The sequence below is a fragment of the Benincasa hispida genome, chromosome 8 (genome assembly GCF_027475165.1).
Source record: "Benincasa hispida cultivar pf3 chromosome 8, pf3_genome.v1.1, whole genome shotgun sequence".
In the NCBI taxonomy this organism is placed as follows: Eukaryota; Viridiplantae; Streptophyta; class Magnoliopsida; order Cucurbitales; family Cucurbitaceae; genus Benincasa; species Benincasa hispida.
The window spans coordinates 62,079,305-62,101,911 of NC_143485.1; the positions used below are offsets into that span (position 1 = coordinate 62,079,305).

At 32.3% G+C, this 22,607-nt stretch overlaps 2 protein-coding genes across 3 annotated transcripts; one reads left to right on the forward strand and one right to left on the reverse strand.

The window, feature by feature from the left end:
• The first annotated feature begins 553 nt into the window (after positions 1-553).
• LOC120083626 (transcription factor TCP2-like) lies at positions 554-8,226 on the forward strand. 2 transcript variants are annotated; one of them, XM_039039458.2, is made up of 3 exons: positions 554-953; positions 1,389-3,284; positions 7,954-8,226. In XM_039039458.2, exon 2 carries the CDS (start codon positions 1,823-1,825, stop codon positions 3,239-3,241), a length of 1,419 nt encoding a protein of 472 aa, XP_038895386.2. In that variant the 5' UTR covers positions 554-953; positions 1,389-1,822; the 3' UTR covers positions 3,242-3,284; positions 7,954-8,226. The 2 variants fall into 2 exon arrangements, with proteins under 2 accessions (XP_038895386.2, XP_038895388.2); XM_039039460.2 differs by having other exon boundaries at positions 678-953; positions 7,681-8,226.
• A 2,206-nt stretch (positions 8,227-10,432) lies between these two features.
• On the reverse strand, positions 10,433-13,151 carry LOC120083627 (F-box protein At5g46170-like). Its single transcript, XM_039039461.2, has 2 exons — positions 11,408-13,151; positions 10,433-10,890 (listed from the first exon to the last, which is right to left on the reverse strand). Exon 1 carries the CDS (start codon positions 12,673-12,675, stop codon positions 11,428-11,430), a length of 1,248 nt encoding a protein of 415 aa, XP_038895389.2. The 5' UTR covers positions 12,676-13,151; the 3' UTR covers positions 10,433-10,890; positions 11,408-11,427.
• Positions 13,152-22,607: the final 9,456 nt, after the last annotated feature.

A 22,607-nucleotide genomic window follows, 5' to 3' on the forward strand; every position in this document is an offset into this window, starting at 1 on the left:
TTTTGTTATCTATTTTCTACTCATGTTCTAAAAAAAATCAAGTGAGTTTTAAAAACTAAAAGCAAAGTTGTTGTTGTTGGTGCGCTTGTTAATCCCTCTTACCTCTCATACATGGTTAAAAAAAAAGTTATTTGTTTTTACCACTTGAATATAAATTGAATTATTTGTTGAAAATCATAATTAAAAAACAGCGATATTTTGATGCATCATAATATGTTTTTATAATAAAATTAGAATGAAATAAACATAAATTTTAAAATAGAAAACTAATTGTTTTCTAATAGGAACAAAATATATATATGTATATTTTAACAATGTATATGTAGTGAAGAGATTGAAACTTCAATCTCAAAGTTGATAGTACATATTTATTTTAGTTGAGCTATCAACATGTTAACGAGGCATTAATCGATTATCCTAACAAAAGTTATTTGTCAATCAATTATATTCTCCTAGGAGAAGTACATTGAAAAATGTTAAAAGTAAAAGTAAAAATAAAAATAAAAAGAAAAAAGAAACTGTCTACAAAATCAGAAACGTAGACAGTATCCCCATCCCAATTCCACTCCATTGAAGTGCTTTGTGTTTTGTTCTACAATCTCTGAGAATTAGTGAAATTGAAGGAAGAAGAAGAGGAAGAAACTTAATTTAAAGCAAATTCTCTACTCACCAGCCTTGCCTTTTCACCAAGGGTCACTTTGAATTTCGAGCTATCTTTTCCTCCTCATTCTTCTTCTTCTTCTTCTTCTTCTTCTTCTTCTTCTTCTTCTTCTTCTTCTTCTTTAAACTCCAACTAAATAAACCAACTAATCCCTCTTGTTTTCATCTCCATCCACATTCTTTTCATATAAATCCTCTCTACAAACTGATTTTCTCACAACCCCTTTTCATCTTCCTCCTTCAATTCATACACAGAATCAAGATGACCCAGAAAAGCTCAGTAGGAAGATCAGGTATTCCATAAAATATATATATATATATATATATATATGTATACCATTGATTATTGTACATGGTGTTCATTTCAACTCTAGTTTTCAAACCCAAAGAGAGAGAGAAAAACGCTAGGTAAAATTGAATGTACTTTTGCGAGGATATGGGTAATATATCTTATAATGAACAAAGAAAAGTATTGTCTCATTTTATGGGCAGAGAGAGGGTCTTAAATGCTAATGTCTGTCTGAGTATTAGACCTTAAAGAGCTCAGAGAGGTCAGATAAAAGGCATATGATAAGCAGAGATTTGGGTTTTGATTTTAAAAAGTAGTTTCAGTTTATGAATTAATGAGAATTCTAGGTATTTGGGGGAGTTTAAAACGAGCTTAATCAGAGTTTTATTGTAATCTGGGTTTTTTTTTCTAAAAGACAAAATTTATGGGTTTTTTGCAGAGAGGGGAAATGGTTGAAGGGTAAGAGAGAAGAAAAAGAAAAAGAGAAGGAGACAGAAAAATTTAAGGTGGACTTTGCTTTTGGAAGAAAGGGAAGAAGAAAAAGGCTTAAACGATAGCTTTCGTTCCTGACTTGGAATGTGATATATCGAAGGAGAGAAAAAGGGCTTTTTATCACTACACAGCCAAAGTACTGTGTGAGTTATCATCATCGATATGTATAGGACAGTAACCCCACCTGCACTCCATTCAACCTCCTTCTTCTTTTAAAGTTTAACTCAGAAACCCCATTTTCTCTTTTTCTCTCTCTCTTAGAGTTAAAAAAAAAAAAAAGTATCAAGGGAATCCACTGTGTTGTAACTTGTAACCATAGGTCAAAAAAGGGTATTGTGTTTGTATAATTAGTCTTTGTTTCAGAAAAGGAATGAAAGTGGTATGGAGGTGGTGGATATTCAAGAACAAGCCTGTAGGTTTCCACGAATTGGAAATGGTAGAAATGATTCCAACAAGTTAGGGCAAAAGGGGATTTCACAATACTCCCCAGATGATGAAGAAGACAAAGAATTTTCGAAAAGGGTTGCTGTGGTTGCTTCTGCTACTGTTAATCCCGCCGGACGAGTTGAACCAGGTGGAATCGGCGGAGTTGGTGGAGGCGGTCTTCGTGGATGGCACCACTCGTCTCGTATTATTAGGGTTGCTAGAGCTTCTGGTGGCAAAGATCGACACAGTAAAGTTTGGACATCGAAAGGGCTTCGAGATCGACGGGTTCGGCTTTCCGTCGCCACCGCGATTCAGTTCTACGATCTTCAAGATCGGCTTGGTTTCGAACAGCCCAGTAAAGCCGTTGAGTGGTTGATCGAAGCAGCTTCTGACGCCATCGCTGAGCTTCCATCGCTGAATGGCTCTTTTCCTGAAACTCCCAGGCAACTCAGCCATGAGAAAATGGGTAGTGATGGGACCGACCAAGGGTTGGATTCACCAGAAGTGGAGCTCGACGGCGACCCCAAGAAACACCAACAGAATCAGCGGCAGCAACTTTCATTGGCGAGGTCTGCTTGTAGTAGCACCTCAGAGACGAGCAAGGGCTCGGGCTTGTCTCTCTCCCGCTCCGAAATCCTAGTGAATCGAGCGAAGGCACGTGACAGAGCTAGAGAGAGAACTGCGAAAGAGAAGGAAAGAGAGCAAGAATCTCGCGATACCCATTGCCTTCCCAACAACCCATCTTTCACCGAGCTTCTCACCGGTGGTATCAACAACAACGGCTCCGATAACACCACCAATCGGACGAATTCGGCCTCGCAAAACAATGTCGTGGAGCCGAATTTGTTCGACAAGGCGACGGCCATGGATTACTTAGCTTCTTCTGGGATTATAGGCCAACAACAACCGTCGTCGTCTTCATCTTCACGGCCTGGCCATAATCAATCTGCGGGATTTTCAGGACAAATCTTTTTAGGGAGTCCACACCAATTGCCGATGCCGATTCCGCCATTCAACGTCTCGGCCGCTGAAAATACCCAACAGGATCGGCTTCAACATTTCTCGTTTGTCCCAGATAATTTGAACGATTATAATCTCAACTTCACCATCTCTGCCGGCCTTTCAGCTGGTTGCAATAGGGGGACCCTTCAGTCCAATATTTCACCGTCTCTTTTGCCTTACCTCCAGAGGTTTCCTCACTTAGACGGATCAAACGTACCCTTTTTCATCGGAGCTGCGTCGCCAACGACGACGGCTCCATTACAGTTGGAAAATCACCATCAGTTGACACCAGCATTGTTTGATGGTAGCTGGCAACTCTGTTACGCTGATGGAAGCCATCATTCAGATCAAAAGGGAAAAGGAAAGAACTGATGAGTTCTCAGAAAGCACATTTCTTCTTCCACCCCATTTCCAGGTATTTCAAAAACCCATCATCTATTGTTCATCTTTAATTATTCTTTTTTCATTTTCCATCCCAATTTAATTAAACTTCATCGTCTATGATATCCTGTTCCTGTTCCTGACTTCCTGTCTGGTTCTTTTCTTCATTAATCGACATGGTTTCCTTATTGCTGGAATTCTTGACATCTTGGATTCATGTGCTGCTGTTGTGTTGTGTATGTCTGATTTGTTTTCTTGATAGTCACAAGAACACGAATTATTGGACATATACTTTTGTGGGTTTCATATATTTTAATTTTTATCCGTTGAGTTTTTGTCTATATATTATAATGAATATTACGATCCCTGCATGGATTGGTGTGAGGGTTGTTGTCCCCCACTGGCCACTCCCCATTGCGTTGTCTTGTTGGTTTCCCTTCTCTCTAGCATCATATGGTTATGTTTATGTTTATATGTCCATGACAGGTGTTAGAAGCTAGCTCCATCTAACTATGTTCATGCCATGTGTTTGTCACCGAGTGAAAAAAGCGCACTTTCACAAAAGAGGACAACTTTTTACTGTTTTCCTCTTCTTTAAATGGCTGTTTCAGTGTTTAGCTAGCTAGGGTTTCATGGGGTTTAGTGAAATGCCCTAAGCCTAATTAGATTCCTGCTAATTAGTGTTGAACCAACTAAAACGAGAGTAACTATTCCTCTGCTTTGCCCTAAGGCCTATAAATATAATATTTACCCCCTAAGGCCTGCCTATAAATATAGTATTTACCCCCTAAGGCCTATAAATATAATATTTATCTGATCAAGATAATTTTTTTTTACAAATTTATAGGTCACCTCCTTTGAAAACCTTGTACGAGAGCTATAAATTTTACCGTTGTGGTTTATGAAATACATAAATCGTATCTTTATATCTTATAATATCTTTTCAAATATCATATAGTTTATTTTAAATCTCATTTTGACGAACTACTAGGCTGGTTATTGTTTATTGTTTTTGGAATGATATATGTGGTTGATGCTGCTACATAGGGTACTTACATTTAAAACATAGGAATACAATTTGCAGATCTCATAGATCAGAGTGTAACTTGCATGTGCCTGACAAGTCAAACAGTCAACTTTGAATCCCTTCTATGCCATTGGGTTCTTATTAAGACCATAGTCTCTCACAAAGATTATGCATGCTAAGTTTAGGTGGAGAAGCCCCTGTTGGTGGCCAAAATAAGGTATCTATTAAAAGATATCAGCTAAAACCAAAAGAAGCTATGTATATAATATAAGTAGATATCAAGAAAAATTAAATGTTTTTATTAAGACCATAGTCTCTCACAAAAGAAGCCCCTATTGAGGCGATTTTCGGAAATAGAATTTTTAATATGTCTAAGTACTTTTGAAAACAAGAAAAATTAAATGTTTTATTTAGAAACATACTTAGGGAGCGTTTGAAATAAGGAGTTAGTTATTATAGTTTGGTTATAATAATTTGTGTTTGGAGTGTAGATTATTTTAGTTTGGGTTATAATAGTATGTGTTTGAAGTGTAAACTATTTTAGTTTGAGAAAGAAATAGTAAACATTGTAGCAAAAAATAAAAAAATGATGAATGTTAAATAGTAAAAACTATAGCAAATAGTAAATATTGTAGCAAATGAGAATTTTGAAATAGTACTGATTATAGTTAATTAGAGGTTTTGAAATAATATTTACTGTACCACAAGATGGTTATTATAGTCTTAGGATAATCCTTGCCTCAAACGTTCCCAATGAAATTTTATAAATATTTTTTACCATATAGTCAATATTATGATAAATTTGGACGGACCTCTTTGGATAAAATAGGGGATAGTAAAACAAATGTACTTCATAAATTCATCTTTGCCACTGTTATGCATTTGAACACACCTAGAAATGTAGAAATATAGATTTATAAGTAGGATACATATTATGGAGTTGATCGTAGCGTTGACTACGCTCAATTCATTCTTAGATGAGCGTAAGTCAGTCATATACTTGTAAGAGACTATGCTATGCACTGTACACCATTCTTCTCAACACCACCGGCTTTGGACTGTCACTATATGTAGGCAGAAACTAGTCTTTGCTATTACACCTATCATCTATCATCTGTGGCAGAGTTCAACTTAGTCTAAACTAGTAGTACAATGATAAAAGATTTTCTACCACGCATCTTGCATAAGTATTTGTGCTAGTTTATGCACACATCTATTAATCTCGTAGGATAACCTACTACATTTATGTGTCAAGAAAATTCGTAGGGTATTAAATCTCTAGATAGATGACCATCATGATTAAAAGTATTCCCTTTATGTCCTTTGTTATAGTTATGACTCTATCGACAACTAGACCAACTTATAATGTAATGGTTCTTTACAAAGAATTTTAAAACATTTAAAATTAATAGTATTTAAAAGTCATCTCAAATTTACAACCTTCTATAAATTGCTAGTCTATTTGTGATCAATACGTTAGATCTAGATGTTAGGTATCTTTTAAGTTCTCAAATTGTTTGGATGTTGTGTTTTTGGTCAGCTTTAGATGGTAATTTCTTTCAATTTGAAATGAAAAGAAAGTCGATAAACAAGTATCTTCTTGAAAGAAATAGAAATATGGACTACATATCTTTAGCTGTAACGTGCACAAGACACATGTTTGAGCATGCTAGTGTCTTACATCAACAACTTGCTTAGAATAGAAGAACATGCTTTTGACCCCCTCTCTACTTTTTTCACTTTTCATCTCACATTTTCTTCTGATTTTGGTGGTTTGACATTCAAATTTGATTATTAATTATATCCCTTTTGTGGTCAATGGAATAAATTAAATGCAAATCAGAATTCAGATAAGGAAAGTAGAGGTACACCTTTTAGGGGGAGAAGAATCAAAGTGATTTAACCTTTAAAAAGAATTCTTTTCGGTAAAAATTAAATACAGATTCTTCTCTAGGTAACTTTAGCTTTCTAAAATGAAATATAAAAACTAGAAAATTACTTAGTTTCCTTTTAACAGCATCTATTTTTGTGCATTCTATCAAATTGTTCAATCATAATTTATCATGTGACAAACTTTTCTTAATTCTTTTTTAAAATATTTTAGTTCTTTTTCTAAAATATTTTAATTCTTTTTCTATGTATGATGAGAATGAGATATATGAATATGGGTGCATCAAATATTACTCTAAAAACTAAGAGGATGGCTGAGGAAACAATTCTCTATAGTGGAGATCATTCTATTGATACCATTAGTACCCGTTTTAATCAATGATCTCTTCAGTCCTATGGAGTTGTCGGCTCTAACTTTATTCTGTTACTTTAGAAAACATTTGAGGGATCCTCAAAGAGGAAAAAAAAATATATTGAAGGATGCTTGGAAAATCAACATATTATTTCTTTTTTGTTATTAATATTATTGTACTATTATAAAGAAAATTCAATCAAACAAGGTTCTGGAGTCAAGGTCCCTGTTGGTGCCTGACTTTGGGTAAATCAACAAATCATTAACATGAATTGAAATTTAAAACATTTGACATCAAGGTCCCTAATTGGGTTTAAATAGTAGGTATAATTTCAAAATACTGATTAGCAGTTCATTTAAAGACAACAGTTGGTTGATGATGGATAATCATGTAATTAAGAACTATAAGTAAAAGATCAGGACTTCTAAAAATTTTATATGATTGAAGTTTTTACTTTTTTCTTCTTTTTTTTTTTTTTTTTTTTTTTTTTTTTGTAGTGGTGGTGGAGTTGTCAAAATCACTGTTGGGTCATCTGTGTGGTTAACTCAATGGGCTATTGGGCTTATTAAATTAAAAAGGCTATTGGGTCATATGGAAGGGATCAAATAGAGATCTAATTAAAATCTTAAAACAACCAGTAGTACCAACAAAATTTTAGAGATTGTCAAAGACTATTCATTTAATCTAATTCGTATTGCCATCTACTTTTACTTTGTTTCATTTTTCCTCTAGTTGGCACATTTTTTAAGTTCTGACTAGACATTTTCAGATGAGTGTTCATTTAATATGCTCCATAATTATCTTCTTGCTTTAACTGAAAACCAATCAAATAACCATTTCACATTCTTCTGTGATTAAAGGTTGAAAACAAGCAATCCCTCTTTTTATCTGAAGATGAAACTCGATAGAATCCTTTTCGAAATTTCTTTACTTACTGATATGATTGAAAGTTGAGTATATAATTGAGATATTATTTATTAACTTTTTGGTTTTCCCTTTTTGTAAAGGAAAGCTAAAAGTAAAATGTTTGACTTTGTGGATGTGCTTAGAGGGCCCAATTTAAAACGGCTTGAATAGTGAATAGGAGCCTGTATTTTTTCAGTAGAAAATCCTATTCTCTGATTCCTAGTTAATGGGTATACCATTCTTTCTTTTAACAGATTCAAACCTTTCCATGAGATGAAATTAACAACTCGTCAAATCTGGTGATGATCTGCATGTTAGAGAGAACAATATTTTTTGAAATATTTTGTGCATTCTGGAAATATCAGTATCCTAACAGAAAATATCTTTAATGACACAGCCTGTGATCTAAACTTGGCATTCTGTTCCAATGCTTTCAAGTCCAGTTTATGCTGAAAATTTTCACACCGAGAAACCAGTTTATAGATACCTTTTTCATAGATTTCAGTGGATGTCATTTTCCTTGGCAGGTTGTGATGCTGGAAAGATGAAGATGGAGCAACAGAGATGGCCCCGCCCATCGTGAGTCCTCCATGTTCAGATCTACACATTTTTATGGTTCTGAAACACTTGCTTTTTCTTTGCTTTATCCCATTTTGAGTTCCTTCTTCAGCTCGCATTGGTTCTTATTATGTTTTCAAGTGCTTATGTGTAATCTTCCACAAGCAAATGCATGTTTTGGTTGTAGAAAAACCATTGCCAACAGCTTCCTTTGAGGGTAATTCCTTTTGGCTTCCTAACAATCCCCCATCCCCGACAGACTTATCTTATTCTTTGATCACCTCTCCTTTTTCTTAACTCTTTTAGATGAGGAAAGTGTTTTCCAAGTTACACATTTACAGGATATGTTCCCAGGTGAGATATTCCATATAAAGATAACACGACCCCATTAAAACAGCTTAGATATATGTCTCTAGTGTAATCATTTCAAACACATTCTTTCATTTCCTCTCAAATATTTCGTCTCAACCTCCAATTCTGTTCTTATCAGGTATTTGACATTCTGCAATCCTTTTCTGTGGTTAGAAGTAGAACATAAACCAATCCTAAAACTGACATGCATCAATAATCTGATCCATGGAAGACTAAGAAAACCATCTTTAAATGCACTAGAAATCAGAAATCGGAAAGAAAGTATATGTCACCACTTCATTTTGTGCTAGGAAATGAAATAAAAACAATAGCACAGAAATAGTGATTAATTTGTAGGTTTATATACTACTTTGGCTCGTTTATGTTCATGTACTTTCAATTTTAGTTCATTTTGATCTTTATACTTTTAAAAAGTGACCATTTGAAAAGTATAAAAGTATAGGAACCAAAGATGAATTAAAGATGAAAGTGTAAGGATTAAAATGAACCTATAGGAATTAAGTAGTAATTAAACTTGATAATGAATTATAGGAAAGTAATAATGGGTGAAGAAAAAGTCAAAGGGTACAGAGGAGAGAAGGAGGGCGTGCGTTTGAGTTCAACAAAGACTTTATTTCACGTGCATTCTCAACTCTACAAAGCTAAGAAAAGAAGATATTGTTTCATGTGACAAACAGCTGCACATAACAGCTAATTCACTCATTAATTTTTGTTTATTAAATTAATTATTCTCATTATTGTTTTAATCTATTGGCTTCCAGAGATGGCCAAGTGAGACAGGGTATTGAGTTGAGAGAAATTGGTAGAGATTTAAGCAGCTAAGCCTGCATTATTTAGCCAGTAATTACATGGATAATATCCAACTATGACAGAGAAGCAAAAATATTAATAAACATGGGACGACACGTGCATATTATATCATTCTTTAATTTAAGTATTATGAAACAGAAAACCATGTTGTAATATTTAAATCTTCATTATTCATTCAAAAAATAATCTACATGTAATGTAATGATCATCTAATAAGAGAAGCAAGACATGTTTGGTTTTTTTCTCAACGGTATTGCAAAGATATTCAAATGACCAATTGTTCATAAAGGGTTAGATTCTTTTGCCAAAAGGAAAACTGGAAATTCTCAAATTGGTCAAAATTTCAAGTTGAACTAGAACATCTAAAGATACCAAGAGAGAGAGATGAGTGATTCTCAGCAATCCAATGAGTGGAAATGGGAGCACAACAAAATGTGAAAATAGGACTGGGCAAAGTTAGGAAATGCTGCACTAGTTCAATAGTTGAAACGGCATCACTAGCTTACATTCTAAACCAAGCAGCATGGAAGAGATGTGTACCGTGTGAATCGGTCCACCCCGCATTATACGGGACGTTCGAATTTGAATGAAATCGAAAAGTAAGCCTAAAATGCACCTGCTATTCACCTAATAGCCGCCCTAGAAGCTGATGGAATTTTCTCCAATCATTTTAGTGGTCAAAACATTCCAACTCATTTTCTACACTATCATGATTCATGAACAAGAAAAATGAACTACTTTCTCAAGTTGAAAGCAGTGGATAAGCCATGGACACCCCTGACCTACCAAACAAAAAACCACAAAAAAGTTGTCCCTCTTCCTTCACATTCAATAGTGAAAAATGGTGCATAGGACAGATGACATATTAGGAACAAGATAAGGTCCATCACAGACACACCAAGGCCAGTTTTTGAGTGTCACTTCTAAACCTGGGCAATGAAGGCTTTAGCTTTATCCAAGAATTTGGCACTTACAACGCAGCTTCTCATATTATGCCAATATTCCCTGTCCCACTCACATTCTACATGTAATGATATGCTCAGTTGCATCATTGCACAATAATGAGAAATAACAGTGTACAACTAGGCAAAACTTACCAATCTTTGTACACATCACCCCCTCTTGTTCAATGTGTACAAAGCCCGTTGCTTAATAATAGAGCCTTTTCCCAATTCCATTTGTTTTTCTTTCCTAGCCCTTCCCCACACTATGTTTCATAATAGAAAAAGAAAGAAACGGGAGAAAGAAAAGAAAACTCCACAGCAATTCCAGGCCAGAATGAGAATTATTCAACTAAATTTAACAAAGGGCTTACATTTATAAACTTCAAACTATATCACATGAGATCATAATGAAGTTCTTACCTACAGTATTCACATATACAGGATGGACAGAAGTTAAAGGGACTACAAACTCAAAGCTTTTACAACATCATTCTAGCTGTTTGTCTGCACTCCAAATAGCAAATGCCTGTAACAAAAACAACCAGCAGATGCATTTTCAACTATCACCTTTACCAAAAACGGTCGACCATTTGTATTATAATAATGCCAACAACGAATGAGTTTTCTTTCTTTCCTCCCTTTTTGTGCCACTCCAGTCAGAAGTTGGTTTCATTGTCTTCCAAATATCTCATCAATCAATAAGAATTTCTTCCTCATTCTCATTTTCTGAAGGTAAGCAATTTCCTCCCCCCCTTTTTGCACCATTGTTCTTCTCCATACCTGAAAACCCAAATTCTAATACAGTTAAAGTCTTGAAAGTGCCTAAACAACTACAAGAGGTGAAAATCAAAACCTTGCAAAACTCACCATTACATCAGATAACTAAAATTATTACAATAAACTCATTCATTGTACTTGAGAAACATATACAAGGAGCTTCTTTTCAAAATTAGTATCAAGTGAAGTTAGTTATGAATTACGATCACATTCAGTTAAAGGCCCAATCATTCATAATAATTGACCAGTGTATTATTGTCCTATTACAAACGGAAAGAAAATATACAATAATATTATAACTTCCATGTTCCTAAGGTTCATTTAACCCAAAAAAGAATCCAAGTGAGCATTCTACAGACCATGGGGTGGAAGCCATGGACCACAAGCAAATTTCATTGTTCATAGACATAATATAACAAAGATCTAAATCAATTGATCTAGTCATCTAACTTGGAACAAAACTAATCTTGCAAGAATCTAAGACTAGGACAATAATTGCTTGTATGCATTAAGAATTTACCTTGAATTACTAATGTGGTTTTAGAAAGAGTTCATCTCAAGGCAGTACGTTCTCCTCTTCACCAACATCTTTGCAGCAGTCCTATATGGTTCTTCAAAAGCAGTTGAAGCCCAAGAGCAATCAGAAACATCCTTTTTCGCCGCAGACTGTTCACTGGGGCGGATAGCAACTAGTGTAGCGCCCTTCAGTATCAACCCATTAGGCAATTCTAAGTGTGTGGCATACCAAAGTCTCATATTCAGAGCTGGTACAAGAGTTCTCTTAGAAGCCGAAGAAGCAGACAAGGGCTTCACTCTCAACTCCTCAAGTTGATCTTTGTTCATACAAAGCACCCCTTGTCCATCCGCATCAGTAAGAACCAAACTATCCAAAGTCTTGTGATCTGCTATTATTGGTTGCAGCAAATAGTGCCTCGCTGAAGCTGCAATAAGCGAACTAATCGTCCATACGACTCTCAATTTTAGACCTCCATTTGTATAAAAGGATTCGGGTATACTTCCGTTATCATCGCTAGCACCGCCATTGCCAATACAAAACCCCCCATCAGTCCCATTATCTTGAGCAATATCAGTCCCATTATCTTGAGCAATTGAAGGCTTAATAGAACCAGGGTGAATCACCGAAGAAGCACCCAAAATCACACAATTATCCAAAGTGGATCCGAAATCGGCTCGCCATTTCAACAATACCCCATCATCAATACCCAATTCCCCACTCGGAAGCTCGATCCGGAGGAATCGAATCTCGTTGAAATTCTTGAGAACTTGAGTTGGGGAATGATGGGTCACCCCACCTTGATCAATTTCACCATCCTCTTCGGTTCCAACCGCAAGAGAGGAGGTAGAAGAAGAAGAAGAGGAGGCCAAACTGGAAGACGGTCGTGTCTGACCCAAAAACTGGCCCAACGCTTGAAGGGGCTTAACAATGCCACCAAATACAAAGCGAAAAATATTAAAAAAAGGGCCACGAGATTTACCAGAGGAGGAAGAGGAAGAAGACGATTCATCATCGGAAATAACACAATCCACACGAACAACAACGTTTTCCACTTGAGGCACAAGACAATGAAACCTTCGAGAAACAACACAGCATCGACCAAGAGCCTTCACGTCACCGATCTTGTTGAAAATAAGAAGAAGAAGGGAATCAGGAAGACGATCAAAGTGGTCGATACAACAAGAGGTGGAAATGGAAGCGGAATTAAGAGAAAACAGAGAATCAGGTTCTGGGTAGATCTTAGATGTCAGATCTAGGCGCAAAGACGACATTATTAAAGGGGAAAACAGAGAGAAAGGCGGAAATTGAGGAAAAGAGAAGATGGGTAAGGCTGAAATCAAAAGGGTATGTAGAAAACAGAAATGGGATTTGCAGGGGAAACGGAAATGGGTATATAAAAAAGAGGGAGAACAGATCTGAGGAGAAAACAGAGGGAATTAAAACCCTAATCTTTTGGGAAGGAGAAAGGAATTGGGAGATGGGGAAAGAAGGGGTGAGAGAGAAGAAGAGAGAGATTCATAAATCCACGGGTTTGTCTTTTCAGAGAAGAGAACGACACATGAAAATGAGGGAAGAGAGAGAGAAAGAGAGTTGAATAATGAGCGTAAACAGAGGAAAAGCTGTGTTTATGAGAGACACTGTTGTCTTCTTCTCCATCTTCTTCTTGTTTTCGCCTTTTTCTTTCCCTAAAGTTTGTTCCTTTTTTTTTTTTTTTTTCCTTTTCCTTTTTTTTCTTCTTTATTTGGCGAAGAAAAGGGAAAAACATCTTCCAACTTACTTTAAACCTTAGATTTAGGATATCTTTTTTTTTTTTTTTTAATTATGTGTTTCAAATGTTTTGTTTTATGCCCTTTCATTTTTTACTTTTAGTTTTTAAAAATTAAACGTTCTAAATTTTTTATTTTATTATCTACTTTTTATTAATTTTTAAAAATTAAAAAAAATTAAAAATTAAAAAAATTATTTTCAAATAAAAGAAAATGAGTCAATTTATTAACAAATATAGTAAAATATCAATGTCTATACAATGATAGATGTATATAGTTTATCATTGAGACATTTTATTTTACTTAAAAAAATTCAGCAATTCTATCATTTAAAATAATTATCTAAAAAAAAGTAGTTTTTAAAACTTGTTTTTGTTTTTGAAATTTGGCTAAGAATTCAACTTTTGTGAATAAGAAATATGCAAATCATGGTAAGAAATTGAAATGAAACATGTTTAATATTCAAAAATAAACAAATGAAGAATAAAATTGCTACCAAACATGACTTTACTATTTATACAACAACTCATATGATTTACAATGTTAATTTATATAAGTTGATGTGACTAATTTCGTTTGAGTCAACTTATCGATTTAAAAATATAAAGAAAAAATTCAATGATAAAATTAATCTTTTTTAGAAAATTGAAATAGTTGGTTTTGATGATATCATACCTAATTAAAGTTGATACAATACAAGTGTGCTAAGAATCACGAGGGTCCGAATTCCCTACTTTTGATTGTACTAAGAAAAAGTTAAACAACTAGGATATTGAAATTATCATCAACATGTCGACATATCCATATTTTTATAGATTTGTCATCCTCAATCGATATTTTAATTTATTTAAAATAATATATAACTATTGTAAATATAATATAAATAATAAATATTTTAATTTATTTAAAATAATATATAATATTTATTTATCATTTTCTTTTCATTTTTTGCTTTTACAATTTTTTTAGAAAATATTAACTGTAATGATATATACATTGATATTCTTGTACAAATGAAATATTTTAAACTTTAGATATAACATGCTATAATTAACCATTAAATTGTTTAAATTAATAAATTTTATCTATAATTTTTTGTTTTCAAATCTTACATTAATGAAAGTAGATGTACTTGGCATTGGGATGATTTTTTGGATTTTTCTTTATATATATATATATGAAGTGGAACACTCATCTTAGAGATATTTTTAGAAACTACACTAATTAAATTATAATTTTTCTTTTAGACTAAAACAACATGGACAAACACAGAAAATCAAGCACCTCTCTCTAAAAAGGAGGGAAGAATACTATCTCGAAAAATAATTTTATTAAATTTTTGTATATTTAAACTTTAAGACTTGTATATTCGATCTTTGAAATTTTAGAATTATGAATTTAGACTCAATTTTGACTCTATTAAAACTCGTGAAGTTTCATTACACATATTTTAAATTTATATATAATAGATGATCACTTAATTTTTTTAAAAAAAAATAAATTTTCAAGGACTTTTTTTAAATACAATATATGTAGTAGGAAAACTTCAAATCTCTAACTTTAGTGGAGGTAATACATTCTAATTATCACTAAACGATGTTTACTTTGATAAATTCTTAAATGACTTATCAAATACAAAATTGAAAGTTTAAAAATCTATTAAAGACTTTTGAAAGTTTGTGAACTAAATAGACACAAATCTCAAATGTTATGAATTAAACATGTAAATTAATCTAAATAGTTCTCTTCTGAATTTTTTTTTTTTTATTTTTGAAAGTTCTAAAAATCACTTATGTTATCAAATATATATACATATACATATATATATATATATATATCCTTAAATGAGTTAAGAAAAGATAGAAAAATTATTTAAAATGATACAGATAGACACAAATAGCAGTTTATCGCATATAGATAATAAAATTGACATCTCTTAAAAATATGTATAAAACTACTTCAAATTTATATATCAATTACTGGATTATTGTTATGCTCATTTTGGCTACTTTAAATTTTGTTTTAGTTGGATTGTTTCTATTATTATTATTATTATTATTATTATTATTATTATTATTATTGATTTTTAAGTTCTAAATCAAGCTAACAATCTTTTATTATTAGTATTATTGGAAATGTTATAAAATGCAATCCTCTGACGTGTATTACCTAAATTGATTGAACTAGTAAGATTTTTTCATTTTCATTCAATTTCAATTTCCGCACCTATATATCTAAATATTATACAAAAATGTTAAATCTTTCTCTCACCAAATTATGTTAACTTTCTTTTTTTGGCAAAAGAAAATAGATACAAGCAACCAATCGTTTATAAATTATACCAAATCAATTTATATTTTTAATTAATATGATGACCAACTCTTGCCACTATTTTTCTCCCTTAATCGCCCAATTTTCTACTCTATAATTATATGTGAGAATATAAACATTTATTCAATTCTCAAAATATACATGTATCTTTCTATCATGTGATTATAGTTCGATTATTAGGGACATGTTTAGTAAATAATTTATAGTCTATCTTTTTTTTTGTTTCAGATTTACTGAGTGTAAGGAATATGAGTTTGGTAGACCATCTGGATTTTATTTTCGAAAATTGCTTTCGATTTCTGTGATCAAACAAGTATCATTTTTTATGTTTCCGGTATATTTAAATTTTGAATTTGAAATTTTAAAATGTAGAATTATATTAAGAAAGATTTTAAAAAAAACATTAACAAATATAATATTTCACTTTATGAAATCAATTATTTTTGTTAAATTAAAATATGTATTAAATAATATATTATAAAATATATATGTTATTACAAAATAATAATTATACAAAATTTTTAACGTAAAACATATTTATAAATTAATTAATAATAGTTTGTAGTCAACCAAATATTTAGTAAGTAACCATAATTAGTCTTAACTTCATAAATATTATAAAACACATTTTGAACCATTGTTTAAATTGAAATTTAATTTTTAAATTTGCTACCAAATACATATATGAAAACATGAAATACGACTCTATTTTCATTGAACCTCATGTTTTCAAATTTTTATTAGCATAAATTTGTTGTTCTTTTTTTTTTTTAGTATGTAATACTCTTTTTTTTAATACAATTGAGGGTAGATGATTCGAACGACTTCGTGGTTTATAGAACACTCGTATGTCAATTATGGTATGCTGTTAGGCTATGTAATACTCTCTTTCTAGTCATAAAACTACATTCTTACCATATAAATTGGGAGTTTAACTAAATGTGAATGATTAATGAAAGTTAAGATCGATGATCATTATTATGGATAATAATTAATAAGATAGTGATATATCATTTTGATCTTCTAGAAGATATATAAAATTAATTTAAATGTAATATGTGAATAAGTTTTCAAAATTTATGAGGAGAAAAAAATCTCAATAAAGACTAAATTGGAAAAATCAACGAAAAAAAATAACCATAAAGACTTATTTTAAAACTTATTAACAATACAAAAGACTGAATTTAAAATATTACACATAGTTTTAACTAAAACTAACTAAAATTAATCTCTCAAGTATTGAGATTGTTATCACATGATTTTGGATCGCAGGTTATAGTCGACATAAAATGAGAATAGAAATTACAAGGTCGAGAAAATAAGAAGATTTGAACCAAAGGTAAGCACCCTAGGCCTAAAATGGTTTCTATGAGAGAGAGTTAGTTTGTGTCAAAGCCCAAATTGATGTGTTTGACCAAGGTTAAGGTTGAAATCGAGCCTAGCAAAATAACTAATTGGGCATTTTCCCATGCAGGCCCCAGACCAAAGCATTACCCTAAGGCCAAAATGGGCTTAGGAAAGACGCTCGACTGAGGTAAGCCCTAGCCAAATGCGAAACATGTATGCCCATCAGCTGGGAAGTTGTATGATTGTCCTAAAGCGACTCTGAAATCCTATCGGAATAACCTAGTTCAATCGCCTCTATAAATACATCATTATAATTTCATATGAGGTAACTGATCCTACTCTCAAACTCCCTAACTTCCATACTCTTTCACTCTCCAACTTAAGCATCGGAGAATGTGTGGCAAACACCACATCAGTGTGTAGATTTTCTCTTTTATAGACCACGTTCTTCACCTCTTCAAACAAATTCACTGTTAATATCACGTGAAGGTCAGATACACTTCTTCTATTTAGATTTTGGTATCATAGAGAACAAAATTATATTTTAATAAATAATAAATGGGATAAAGAAGACCTACTTGTTGTAATAAAACTTTCACAATTTGTTTGACTGGAAGATAGAAATAAATGTAAAAGTTCGTTATATGTCGTTAGAAAGGAAAATATATATTCCAAAAAAATAATAAATATAATATGAAGTAATGTAAATTTACATCAGTCACATAGTGTTTGTACTCATATCTTGTTCGTATTGGGCTTCATTGCGTGTATCTAGTGGTCTTGACCTTCGACCCACTTCTCTCACGTCTGCTCTCAAGATTCGCCCAACTGACATGCGTAAGAGATTCTCACATTGGGTATAGTACCAAGCATACTGCACTTTGATGCTTAAGTTTAATAAGGAGCGACAATTTTACCTAAACATGAAAAGAAGTAAGGTTGGGTTTCTTTTTGGAGGTTACTTACTTTCTCCTTTAGGGTGGCTAAATGAGACTATTTATAAGTTTGTCATTTGAAACACGTCTACAGTGTCGAATCTAACTCGGTCATTTCTTAATTGATATATATTTATCGGCTCAGCCAGTCGACCTAAACTCTAAGGCATTAATATTTCCTTTTTGAGACATGCATTTTTCTATGCCTCCTTTTGTTGGAAAAAACCTCCCACTTTTTACCGCATGAATAAGCATAACAGAGAAATTAAATGAAAGCAATAAAACTGAAAACATAAGAATTTACGTGGAAAACTCCCAACTCGAAGAAAAATCATGCCTACCAGAAAGAAATCCACTATGTGAAAAATTGTTACAATCACACAAAACAATTCTCTCCCCGGATCCCAGTACAAGAACACTCTCTCAAAGCTTTTAACTACTCACACCTTTTTCCCACTTACCAGTTGAGAATATAAAAGGAATTTAATTATAGTTAATACACTAAGCTTAAAGTGTTTATAGTTGGGACAACTTGAAACTAGAGGCATAGGCTCTTTTACAGGTTTGGAGCTCGTCCATATTCTTCAATTTAACTAATATGGGACAAACCATATTTTGTCAAAACCCAACAAATTCCACCTTGATAAGATATTTGAAGAATCCACAGCTTCTACAACATCTATTGTCCTCATCGACAATCATAATTCTCAAATAAGAGAACTATAACCTACTCCACCATGAAAAGTAGACCACTTGGAATATCACCTCCCAAGATTTTCCTTTTTCGTCATATGTCGACAAACCTTGTTGATATTCATCATGCAATTTCCATCTACTTGGCTCACCTGGAAATCTTTCAGCCATAGACATAACTCCCACCACACACCTTACATATCCACCAAGTCGATGCCCGTGTGCAAACTTGTGGAGCTGCTAACATCACATCCTCTATCATGGTAAAGCAAACATACCATAAGGATGAATATTGCCTTGCTTTAATGGAAGAGATTGTCATCTTATGTGACGACGGGGACAACATTAGCATTCGACTCAGAGCTTTTTGACGAATAGGACAATCCTTTTTCATGTGTCCAAACTGTCTACATTCCCATCAAACCTTTTTATGCACGAACTCTTTCTTCTTCTTCCACTTGTTGATTACCAGTACTGAATCCTCTTGTGAAGTACGTCTTTCACTATTCAATCTTCTTTCCTCAGATAAAAGTTTACTAGCAACCTCAGCAAATACTAATGTTTCCTTCTCATACATTAAGATTGGTTTCATGTATTCATAAGAAGGAAGAAGTGACCAGATGAGTTGGAGTGCCTTATCTTCATCTTCTATCTTCACTCTCATCACCTCTAACTCAGAAACAATGTCATTGAGAACAGTCAGATGATCTAATATTTTTGTACCTTCCACCATTCACAAGGTGTGAAGCTGCTCCTTCAAGCACAATCGATTTGAGATGCTTTTTGTTTGATACATTGTTTCAAGCTTCTTCCAAAGCTCTTTGACTGTTGTAATTCCATGCACATCTGCAAGAATATTCTTAGCCAAACTTAGCCTAATTGCACTTGCTCTCAAATTCATCTCCTCCCAATCTTCATTGCTCATGTTGGATGTCTTAGAACCTTTACTGGAACCACCGCTGTATTCTCCTGGACCACTATCACCGCTTAACTCTTTAGAAGCATCAAAGCTTGGTCTTCCCTTCAAAGCCTTGTGTAACTCAGCTTGTATCAGCACATCCTTAACTTGCACTTGCCATGAGCCGAAGTTGATCCTTCCATTAAATTTCTCCACATCAAACTTTACCAAACTCATAAAGTTTAACATATCTGCTTCTTTTCCTAGCAAAACAGTAAATAGTGAACAACTCACACTATTCACAAACACCTCAACCTATTTCAAGAATTCTCTAACGCTCTAATACCACTTGCTGGAAAAAACCTCCCACTTTTAGAAATTAGAAAAAAGCAACTAAGTCATCCTAATTACAAGAGCACTCTTTCAAAGCTTTTAACTGCTCATACATTTTTCCCACTCACCAACTAGAGAATACAAAAGGAATTTAATTAGAGTTAATACACTAAGCTTAAAATGTTTTTTAACCGGGACGACTTGAAACTAGAGGCATAGACTCCTTTCATAGGCTTGGAGCCCATCCCCAATCTTCAATTTAATCGATGTGTGAAAAACTGCACTTCTAATATTTTGTCAAAACCTAACACCTTTCAGTACCGGATTGGATCCACCCATAGGTTTTGAGGCTTGCCTTAGGCAACCTTCAACACATACCAACCTAAATTATTTAAAATAAGGCAATAAAAAGGAAAACTAAACCTTCAAATAATACAAACCCTTAATTATTCATGAAATTAAAATGATAGAAAAATAATATCCACAATACAAAGTAATGTAAATTTAGGCAATAAATAGCCAGAACTAAAACTCCAAATAATACGTACTAAAAAAAAAACCCTTCAAATAATACAAACCCCTTAGTTATTCTATAAAATTAAAATGGTTACATCAACAATATTTATTTTATTCACTTCCAATTTTCTATGATCATCAATACAAACTATTATTTTCCAATATATAAACAATATATAGTAAATAATAAAAATTAAGAAAGAGAGAGAAAGTGGAATAAAATGAGAAAAAGATATGGGGGTGTTAAGGTGGGGGCAACTACTGCATAAATTTGGTGTGGTGGGTTTAGGGTCACAGCCAACTTGGGTTGGGCCAACTGGTCTAGGGGGCCAATCTTTAATTTTAATTTTAATTTTAATTTATTTATTTATTATTATTATTATTATTATTATTATTATAATATGTATCACTTGCTACTTAAACACCATCATTATAACTAAAATTACAAATCATAATTAAAAAACCAATCATGTGCCATTAATAATTAATATTCTTCTAACCTCCCATTAATTATATCAATTTAAACATAAGTCAATAAGTTAAAATATTGGTAAGATGTTAAATTCTTTAACTATATGTGTGGTTGAACTAAAGAAAAAACTTCTCATTAAGTAGTTGTCTTGTTTTTTATTACCACATATTACCAAGTTTATTGAAAATTTTATATTTATTTTCCTCAATTTCATCATTATTATAATAATAATTTTAAAAAAAATGACACTAATTAGTGATTGATATGTATAACCAATAGAGTAGGGATATAGAGCTTAGAAATCCTAGAGACGGGAATTCCCCATTTAGGCAGGGAATGAGAGAGGGAGTGGAGAAAAAAAAATTCTTTGTTAGCTTTGTCGACCTCTTTTTTTTTTTTTTTAAATTTATTATTATTGTTGTTGTAATTATATATAGTAAGCTTTATTATTTAATGAAGAAGATAATGGATATGTAGATTATATATATAAATAATTTGATAAGTAATTATTTTATTTTGTTCTACTAAAAGATTAAAAAATTTCTCTTTAAATTCAAATTCTCCCTATAGAATTAAATATTTAAATAAAAAAATAAAAAATAACTATATAATTAAAACTTTTTCAATAGATTCTATTTATTTTATTTTTTTTAAGAAAAACTAAATGGGGGACAATTCTTTATGTAGAATCCTCTCTGATTCTCGTGAAATTGAATAGAAAATTTTGTGGGTCGTTTGGAGTGGAGATAAGGAGGGGAAAGCTATCTCCAACTCTACTCCCTCCATAAACATCTCTACAATTAAGTTATATTAGATTGATGATAGTTATATTGATATAAAATAAATATATATATATATATATATATATATAAATCAACTATCAAAAAAATAAAATGAGTTAATTTAAACACAATTTAATTGACATGAATTTAAATTATCAATCTCGAACTCATATATTGAGCCTCCCATCCAAATGTTACATTAAAAAAGTGATAAGAATAGAAATGTAATTAAGTACATTGATGGTACTAAATGAGAGAAATGGGGCATGATATTAAAAGAAAGTGGGACAATGGAGAGGTTGGGGTTCATAAATGAAGCACCATATTTTGCTTCATTTTTGTACGGACCTTCAAGCTCCTTTTCTTAATACAACCCTTTAAAAAAAAAAAATTAATTAATTTCTCTCTTAACCACATGCCAATGCCGACACTTATGTAATGAGTAGAGATTCCCATTTCCTTATTATTATTTTTTTCTTCTTCATATTTTTCTAAGAAATTAAAAAAAAAAAAAAAAATCTCACGTGACAAAATTCAAAGTTTAGTTCTTTTTAAGTATTAGGTTCGGCGGTACTTGTGCTCGACATTGATTAGCACAAAATTAAACTTTATCACACTCAATTTACTTTTATTGACCAATCTTTTAATATAAGATGTATGAATGTTGATTGTTGTAATTTTTTTTCCAATAAAAATTCACACTTGTAATATGGATTTTAATCATATAAAAATAACTAAATAACATTTTCAAATATAGCAAAATTGATAGAAGACAGATATCTATCAGTGATACTTATAGACACAGTATGTTATCATTGATTGATGTCTATCATTATTTACCATTAATAGATAATGATATTTTGTTATATTTGAGAGTAAGGTAATATTAGGATGTACTCATCTCTATACTTTCCCCTCCCATCACTCACACCAAAAAAATAACTAAAATATTTCAATAAATAATTTGCCAAATGTAACATTATGATATGACAATTTGGTGGGATGCACAAAAATAGTACTCATCGGGATGCAATTAAGTATTTTTCTTGAAAATATTTCTATCAATTTTGTCATTTACAATACCTATCAAAGTATGTGTTTATTAATTATTTACACATATAGCAAAAACA